The sequence below is a fragment of the Sinocyclocheilus anshuiensis genome, unplaced genomic scaffold (genome assembly GCF_001515605.1).
Source record: "Sinocyclocheilus anshuiensis isolate Anshui unplaced genomic scaffold, SAMN03320099.WGS_v1.1 scaffold117, whole genome shotgun sequence".
NCBI classification, from domain to species: Eukaryota; Metazoa; Chordata; class Actinopteri; order Cypriniformes; family Cyprinidae; genus Sinocyclocheilus; species Sinocyclocheilus anshuiensis.
The window spans coordinates 3,173,580-3,183,227 of NW_015536624.1; the positions used below are offsets into that span (position 1 = coordinate 3,173,580).

A 9,648-nucleotide genomic window follows, 5' to 3' on the forward strand; every position below is an offset into this window, starting at 1 on the left:
ATGCAATATTTGTCAATCCAGGGGAAATAACACCATATTTATTATTATATACAGTGGGATCCAAAAGTCTGAGACCACTAGTGAACACGCTTCTACATCATGAAGTGTCTTTGTTTTATACTCATCAAAAAATAAAAAATAAAAATATATTTGGGCTCAGTAAGATTTCATTAAATTTTTTTTTTCATAATTAATATTTGTATTCAGCAGTGATGCATTAGATTAATCAAAAGTGGCTGTAAAGACTTTTACAATGTTTTCAAGTTTGATTTTTCATGACCACCAAATCAGCATATTATAATGATTTCTGAAGACTGACAGAAAAGACTTGGGTCTTTATAAAATTCAACATGGATTATAATAAGAAATGTTTCTTGAGCAGCAAATCAGCACATTAAGAGTGATTTCTGAAGGATCATGTGACACTGAAGACTGGAGTAATGATGCTGAAAATTCAGCTTTGATCACAGCAATAAAATACATTTGAAAATACATTAAAATAGAAAACAGATTGTAATAGTTAACAATATAACAGTTTTGACTGTATTTTGGTCCAATAAATGCAGCTGTGGTGAGCATAAGAGACTTGTTTTAAAAACATTAAAAATGAATGTTAAATGAATTTAAATCCCACATTTTCAATATCCTCAGACTTTAAGATGCCACTGTATTTTGTGGAAAACTTAAAATATACTCAATTATATACATCCTAAGATACAAATCCGGACATTTGCACTCTTTTATTCAAATACAGAATGCATTAGACTGAACCAAATGAGACATTTTCCCCATATAAAAACACCAAATCAACATCTCATCGCTCTGTCTTCACCTTCCTCATTCGGTATCCATTAGGTTGGCGATATTCTTGGCCTTATCACATTATAGTGACTGTGCTACTATATCAGCTACTCGTCACGAGGCTTTCAAAATATTGAGCGGCCGTAACGTGAGACGACTTGCAGCATGCAGGACGTGCGGTTTGCAAAGTCTGGCTATGATAATATAACACCAACACGCACACGCCAGTATTAACACTGATATTTGGGGGGGAAAAGGCACTGTAACAAAACGAATATGAAATATGCATAAATAAAGGTTTACTGTACATTTTGAAAAACTGCTTCGTGAAAAGCTGCAGCAACAGAGAGACGATCTTGGCAAATTCAGACTCGTAAATACAGTTTTGGCACATTAAAGAGCGCGTTTACACAGTACAGTACAGCCATAAATACTTTTTTGTCAAATAAATAACAGTTTTAAAAATACTAACCACCTACAACACTGGATTAGTACATCTGCTGACAGAGCTGAAGGCCTTATGGTCGGTTATTTCATTATCGAAGTCGGTGTGGTCCGAAATGCGACGCAATACTGTATGTGTTAAGACTATTCACATCGGTTTTCTCTCCACTGTAACAGTCGTATCAAATAGGGAGCGCAACCAACAAAATACGCTCTGGAAAAAAAATTGCATTTGCTTTACGCGTATCTGTAAGGTATTACATTGTTTATGAGATATTAAAGAGATAGTCCATCCAAAATTAATTCCTCACCCTCATGTTGTTTCAAACCTGTATGCATTTCTTGTTTTCTGTTGAACACAACAGAAGATATTTTAAAGTATGTTGTTAACTAAACAGATTTGGTTCCCATTGACTTCCATTGCATTTTTTGTCCATACAATGGACATCAATGGGAAACACTGTACACTCTTCTACCAAAAAAATATCTTCCTTTAAATTCCACAGAAGGAAAAAAAATAAAGTAATACAGGTTTGGAATGACATGAGGGTGACTAATTGATGACAGAATTGTTATTTTTAGGTGAACTATTTCTTTAAGCAGCAGTTAGTGTAAATATAAGCTGGTAAAAACAAGGCAAATAGTTAAAAGATAGAAACACGTTTAAAAATGAAGGCAAGTTCAAACATAGCAACAAAGAGAGTTAATAAATGACCAGAGATCAGACATTCTTGGAAAAAAAAAAAAACATAAAACGAGGAAACGCCTTTCACCTGCGTTCGATGCTTTCGTCTGAATGCATGACTGGACTCGTTTCGGATGACCTCAACAATCGCATATTCTTTTCAAATGCAACAACTCTTTCAAAATATCATTCCAGATGATTTTGGTTCTATCATGGAAAATTTCTTCCTGTTAACCCCTTTCAGATCCCTGTGGCTGCAGCCGTAGCTCCTTCAGGCTCTGCTCTGGAACTCGTCTCGTAGGTCAGAAGCTGCTGCGGATCCTTGAGGAACACCAAGAGAACTGTGATGTTATCACTGGATCCAGCAGCTTTAGCATGGGCCACCAGAGCCTGGGCCACATCGTCCCCCGAGCCTCCGGTCTCCCTCAGAGCCTCCAGGACCAGCTCCGGGACGTCCCCAGGCCGAACCACGTCAAAGAAGCCGTCACAAGCAAGCAGAATGTAATCTTCATGCCCGTTCAGCTGGATCGAGGAGCAATCAGCTTCGTTAGAGATATACGGCTTCTGATCAAAATCACCTATTGAGGGTTAGAAAAAGAAATTATATAAAATGTATTTTACTACCTTGCACTCTGAAAGAATTATAATTTTTGACTACCTACCTATCTATCATCTATCTTTATTATTTATTTATACATTTTTCTATATATATATATATATATATATATATAGAGAGAGAGAGAGAGAGAGAGAGAGAGAAAACTGTATTACCCATTAAATTCATACTTTTCATTTATTAATGTAATTAATAATTAATAAATTAATACTTTTATTCAGCAATGATGAATTAAATTGATCAAAATTGAGATTAAAGACATTTATGCTGTTAAAAATATATATTTTTCAAAATCTTTATTCCACCTTTCTACACATGAAACATCCTGAAAAAATAAGTTATGGTTTCCACAAAAAAATATTAAGCAGCACAACTGTTTTCAACATTATTATTATTATTATTATTATTATGCTTCTTAAGCACTAAATCAATACATTTTACAATACAATATAAAATATCAGATTTTCTCTATATATCCTGATATTTATCGATTTGCCCTGAATAGGCCTGTCACGATAACAACTATTTGTTGTGCGATATATTGCCCCAGAAATAATTGCGATAAGCGATATTATTGTCATTTTAAGACCATTTTATGCCACTGAATATATAATCATAATGTAACAGCATAATAATGCAAGAAGGCCTACACACTTCCAAATGACAACAAACTTTAAATTTTTAAGAATGTTTAGATCATGGAAATTAAGTATCAAAATATTAGATACCTTAACCTGAATAAATAGCAAATAAACATTTTCTAACAAAAAGTGCAAAGTACAAAAAAAGAAAAATGCACAAAGAACTTGTATGGAGATTTTTCCATCTACAGATTTTCCCTGACCTTCTTTTCTCTGTAAATGAAGGGTGCACACTATTGCTGTAAAACACAATCACTACTTAGCAGTCAGATGTCCATATGCACAAAGACACAGATCCCTAAACAAGACCATATCTGCAGATGAAACTTTGTTTGTAGAAGCATTTTTTAAATTTGAACTAGCACCTCATGACTACACCACGTTATGTACGAGAAGCTGCAAAAGACACAAGCGCAAGTGGAATATACAAAACATGGTGACATTCATTTAAGTAAATATAATGGGCGATATATTGCGTCACCAAAAATTATTGAGATCATGTACATGTATTGCGCGTTAAGTCGATATATTGATTATGACTTGTTTTTTTGTTTTTTTTTATAGATTCAAAATGTTAAATATATGTAGAAATATATGTATCTAATTAAAAATAAATCAGGACATATTTCTCACTACATAAACAATTATGTTTTATGTTATTTCCACCAATTTAGCATCATAATAATTAGCAATATATACCTACATATATTTTATTAACACAAGCAAGTAAGCTTCCATGAACATCTTTGAGCAATGATGCCAATGAATTGTTGAATCGGAGTTTCTGAACTGATTCATGAACATAAATCAAACTGACTAAATCTTTGCTACTGAAGTTTATATCAGAGGTGCTATTATTAATCTTGAACACATAAAAAGCACAATAAAGGTGTGTACTAAAGCATAAAAATACCATAATATGTTAGCAGATATTTAAAAAAGCATGCTAAGTTAACATACTTGTTTATCTGAAAAACAATGCTACAGTCAGTTATTCTCCTTTGAAAATGTGCGTTCCGGGCCGGAATGTCGGTCTCTGTTTTGGTTTGTGAAACCCGCCCACTGCCAGTTTACCCAATTGTATTTCGGCACCAAGGGTTGCCAGTTGGCGGAAAACACAGCGTATTTCATTTAATTCATCGTCAAGTGCGCTCGTTCCTGTTGGTGTCGTCAATCTGGCAACCTGCGTGTGCTTCAAGTCTGAGGAGGAGGGGCCGGGTGAAAAAAAACCCTCTCCAATATTTTGAATTTGGACTGCAATACCTAGTTCAACCACTCGGTGTCAATCCTACATACAGCACCTTTAAATTCAGTGAAATATTCACATTGCTGAATATTCAAATATCTTGTGAATATTCAGTATATCACCCACCCACACTTGTAAATACTCAAGAATGTTGTTTTTTGATTTGGTTGCAAGACATTCACCTATTGCTCTGGAAACGGCGTAGGTCCCATTTACCCGCCAACAACCCATGAAAGCGATGCATCCACCCAGATCTTCGATTCTTTTCTTCTCATCCTGCACAGAAACACAAGCACAAACATTCAAGATACAGCCTGGAGCTTTCACAACAGCAAACCCCTATATTTAGCTAAATTCAAAGAATAATATGAGAATGATACGCCTCTTCAGACGTTCAGATTGTTTGCATGCATTGCATCATTATTACTCTATCACTAAGTATTCTTAAGTCAGTCGTTCTGATGCTTTTGGCATTCAGTGGCTGTAGTAAGTATGCAGCAACACTGCTAATATTGATTCAGCATGTGGTCAGCAGTCGCTTCCTCCGTCTCACATTTCAGCTGCTCACAGAGAACAGACGAGCATCTGATACGCTCTTATGGTCAGCAGTGGCTTGTAGTGTGTCATACCTCTCTCTCAGGTTTGTGTGGGTCCATTAGGGTCACTGGTTCTCCCTGTCGAACCAGCACAGCTTGAGAGTCGCCCAGCCAGGATACGGTCAGGCAATCAGAGGTCAGTAAGGCCGCCACACCAGTGCTGCCGCTGCGCAGACGCTGAACAAGACCAACACAAATGAATGTTTAGTTTGCCATCCAGTGGTCACTATGAGTGTCACATTATTTGTTTAATAATTATGATTCTAATTACTGTAATACAGTAATTGTTATACTTTAATTGTTGTATTTTTAAATCAGCATGAACTAAAGTCAGTGAAACCAATACTACCACCATTTACAAAAACTAGGGCTGTCAGTTGATTAATTTAAATCTGATTACAATCAGTCGAATTATTCAAATCACAATTTGAATTTTATTGTCCTATTACTTTCAAAATTAACTGCACTAAATTAAATAATGAATTTAATAAAGAATTGTATCATTTAAAACATTTTTATATTATAAACATAAATAATAATAATAAATTCAAATTCTATCAATATATTTTTGCAACGAGTGCTTAATTTCCATGTAAATATTTTCAAAATGCAAAAATAAATTAATACATCCTGTTGAGTCAAAAAATTAATTTACAAATTTATATTTAAATACTTAATAACTTTTATACTATTATGTTGAGATTAACTGCACTAAATAAATTACATAATATATCTCAATTAAAATATAATTAAATAATATATTTCCATTCAAGTTTAAGTAAAACTTAATTCATCAAATAATCATGTCAAATACATAATGTCAAATAATTAAATTTTTTATTGTGCTATTATGTTTAAAATTAATGGTACCAATCAAAATGATGAATTTAATACAAATATAATAGATTTTAATAAAATAATTTTAACAATTCAACATTTTTTTATATTACAAAATAGTAAAATAATAAATAATTCACATTTTAACTAAATATTTCGATAAGCTTAACTGTTATATGTCATGTCCATAATTTCACAATGCAAAAAAAAATCTTATTTGTTTAAAAATTTATTTACCCATTTATATTTAAAATACTGCCCCATTTCATTTTACTAGATAACGACACTTCATTCAACTAACTGAATTCAGTATAATTTAAGTCTTTCCAAAAGTAAAAAAAAAAATAAAATCATTAGTTGTTTTATTGAGTGGTATCAACTGGTCCATACAAACTCTCAGGTGCATGTCAATTATTGTCAGTAAAATTAATTCTTGTTTACGTGCACTGACCGTGCCAGTGAAACAGAAAGTGCTTACTCATATCCGTACCTGTGGAGGCAGACAGAGACGTGCAGCAAACCTGCACTGTTTTCTTACCATGTATTCAACCACAGGGGGAAACATGGACTATATTTATCTGTATTTATTACAGCGTAGGAACATTCAATCCACATAACGGTTGCATCTTAAGAAGTGGGAGAGATGTGAAAAGATTTCTTTCCATTGTGAATTTCCACAAAATGCACCAGCTTGGGGAAAGATAATATAACTCCTGAAACTGATTGTGCACAGTGTTTCAGAAGCAAAACAAGTGTATCAAATACTTGCTGTATTTGATGCTTATTTTTGCTAGTGCATATTTAAAAGTGGATTTGTTGCTTCATTTATGTGTTGCACATACAAATCTGAGATCACACTGAAAATCTGCTATTTCTTTGTAAGTTATTTGAAACAAGAAATAAAAAGTTATAGGATTTAAAAATATATGATATATTTAAGATATATTTAAGATATTTAAGCAAATCTGTGCTATTGAGCATGTTAACGCCTTCTAAACTTTTTTACAATTAATTCAGGATTCAAACTGATATGCTGATGGTATAGTTTGTAATAAAAAAAAGTTTTAAATGAAAATAAAAAATACAAGCATTTTTACTAGTGGTCTCAGACTTTCATTGGTTGTTCTTACCTCTCTCTTAGCTTTGATTTTGAACATGTCATCTGTTTGTGTGAAGGTGCTTTTGAAGGCTGTGGCGGCATCGCTTTTTAGCGCCTCCTGTTGGCTCAGTATGATATGCAGGTGAGTGGCAACATATGTGGCAGCGTCCACCCCTCCATGTCCATCAAACACAGCGTAATACTCTCGATCTACACCATCCTGTGGAAAACAAACAGAAATCAGATTCATTCCTCAGAGCCAATTTTTCTAAAAAGTCCATTCAGAAAAGTCAATAAAGACAATCAAATAAAAACTGACCATTGAATTGAACATACAACGTTTTGCATATTATATAATAGGGAAATATGCATATTCGGGAATGGGGTTGGTTAAATATCTACCTATGCATCCCTACTACAATGCAAGCTGTGGCGGCCTTACCTGCAGTCCCAGAAGCTGGTTAAACTCTCTCAGGATGATGTGACGGTCTTCCATCTTCCTGCGAGTGTTTCGAATGGCGTGAACGGAGCAGCTGTGTGTCTGTGATGAGGACGACCCGGGACTGGGCAGCTGTTTCTGCCAGGCCAAACACACCTCTCTCAATTTATTAATAAAGAGGCGCTGCAACGGCTCAGACTGCAACACTGCAGAGTCACACAGACACACACACACATGATGCTAGTGTTTAAACAGGTTCATCGAAATCACACATATAGACTGAAATCATGTAAGCAATCAATAAAACAAGCATGAACTGATACTTTTTCCTAGGAGAGATAAGTTGTCAAACATAATGTAAAATCTGTCAAATCTTCATGTAGTACTTTTGTTTGAACACTAGAGGGCAGCGATGCAACTCAGCATTAAATTGTCATTGTAAATTGTTTATATTTATTCATTAACTTTGATGAGTATTGTCAGCCTATTAGTCACATATTTAGATATAGTAATGCAATTTTTGGGGGATTTTTAAAATTATTTTCTAACAATAACTTTATGTCAAGACCACAAGAGAAAAAAAGATGGAAAAATAATGCAAGGCCTCTGCAGAATTTGCAATTCAGTTTTCAAACATTAAAGGGGTCATATGATGCCTTTTTAAAGATTATTATTTTGTGTATTTGGTGTAACAGAATATGTTGACATGCTTTAATGTTCAAAAAACACATTAACACACTCTATGCCCCGCCTCTCTCAAACGCTTCGTTTTCTACAAAGTCCTTAATTTCCTTAAAAAAAAAAAAATCTTACCGACCAAAAACTTTTGAATGGTAGTCTACATAGAGTGTGTACAAAATGTGTTGACTAGACATTAAATTAATTTACTCCGATAGGATTTTTCTCTAAATCCTACTCGTGGATTCTCACACAGCGTGGAGTAAAAACACATCTTGCACTAGTGATTTGCTCTGGTTTTAGATTAGATTTAGCACTTTGCCTCCTGGAGCAGCAAGTGGCAAATGGCCCGACCACCCACTCATAACAACACGTCTATTTAAAAGAAGCATTTGGCTGCATGAGATCTTATCTAATGACATAACAGCAAGATGTCGGAAATGACTCCCTTTTGTCCTACTTGTCAAGAGCTGCGGCAACGACATGCACATCTGACCTATATCAAGACACCAAAAGGGTTAAACCGGACAAATCTGCACTGTGCAGACTCTGCACAGCTTCCAACAAAGAGGAAATGAAGTCTAAATGTCAGGAAGTGGGTATAACAATAGTGATTCCACAGACAGGAAGTCTGCCCCGAGAAATGCGTCAGGGGAGAGAGAGAAAAGGATACCGAAAGAGATAAAACAAAAACTCCATTGTAAATTGAAACTTTAAAACTTCTGCACAATCGCTTTCACTTAACGCTTGGATTGCCACTGATAGTACGCTGGGAAAAAAGCACCAAATCTCTTAATCAGCTCATGCATAGTGAAACGTGCTGACCTGGTGCAAATATTCTCAGGAAAACATCATGCCAGACAGAGAGCGGGAGAAAGCAAATGGGAGAGAGAGACAGGAATGACAGGAATGAGAGAACACGCCTCCTCTGGTTGCAACGAAAATATTGATCAGGGGTTTTCAAACTGGCAAACAGGGAACCCCCAGGGGCCAATAAGGGAGTCCATGGAAAAGCTTAGAGAAAAATTGTGTAAAAAAACTCAAAATTGAATAAATAATAAAACATAAGACCTAACTAACTCAATAAATTAATTGATTAAAATAAAAATACAAAATATTATTACAATAAAGAAAGAAAGAAAAATTTAAATAAAAAAACTCCAAGAACTTACAAGGGAGTGAGTGGTGGGGTATCCGTGGAAAAATTTAGAGAAAAACATATTATATATTAAAATAAATAAACAATAAAACATAAGACCTAAGTAAATAAATCAATAAATGATTCAAATAATTAAATAATGATTCAAATAAATAAAATAATTTAAGAAAAATAATAAAAGAACCCCCAGAGGCCCGGAAGAGAGTGTTAGAGGGTCTGTTGAAAAGATTAGAAAAAAAAGTGTTTAAAAAAAAAAAAAGGGAAAAATGTGACCCTGGAGCACAAAACCAGTCTTAAGTCGCTGGGTTATATTTGTAGCAATAGCCAAAAATACATTGTATGGGTCAAAATTATAGATTTTTCTTTTATGCCAAAAATCATTAGGTTATTAAGTAAAGATCATGTTC

At 34.3% G+C, this 9,648-nt stretch overlaps 1 protein-coding gene across 1 annotated transcript in view; it reads right to left on the bottom strand.

The window, feature by feature from the left end:
- Positions 1-1,802: 1,802 nt before the first annotated feature.
- The window catches only part of LOC107704983 (protein phosphatase 1F-like), a 13,904-nt gene continuing 6,058 nt past the window's right edge, over positions 1,803-9,648 (bottom strand). Inside the window, exons 3-8 of the mRNA XM_016508097.1 lie at positions 8,572-8,578; positions 7,408-7,644; positions 6,997-7,185; positions 5,063-5,206; positions 4,616-4,709; positions 1,803-2,508 (exon numbers count right to left, since the gene is read on the bottom strand). Coding sequence (XP_016363583.1) covers positions 2,171-2,508; positions 4,616-4,709; positions 5,063-5,206; positions 6,997-7,185; positions 7,408-7,644; positions 8,572-8,578 — 1,009 coding nt within the window. The 3' untranslated portion in view covers positions 1,803-2,170. The remainder of the gene's footprint in view (positions 2,509-4,615; positions 4,710-5,062; positions 5,207-6,996; positions 7,186-7,407; positions 7,645-8,571; positions 8,579-9,648) is intronic.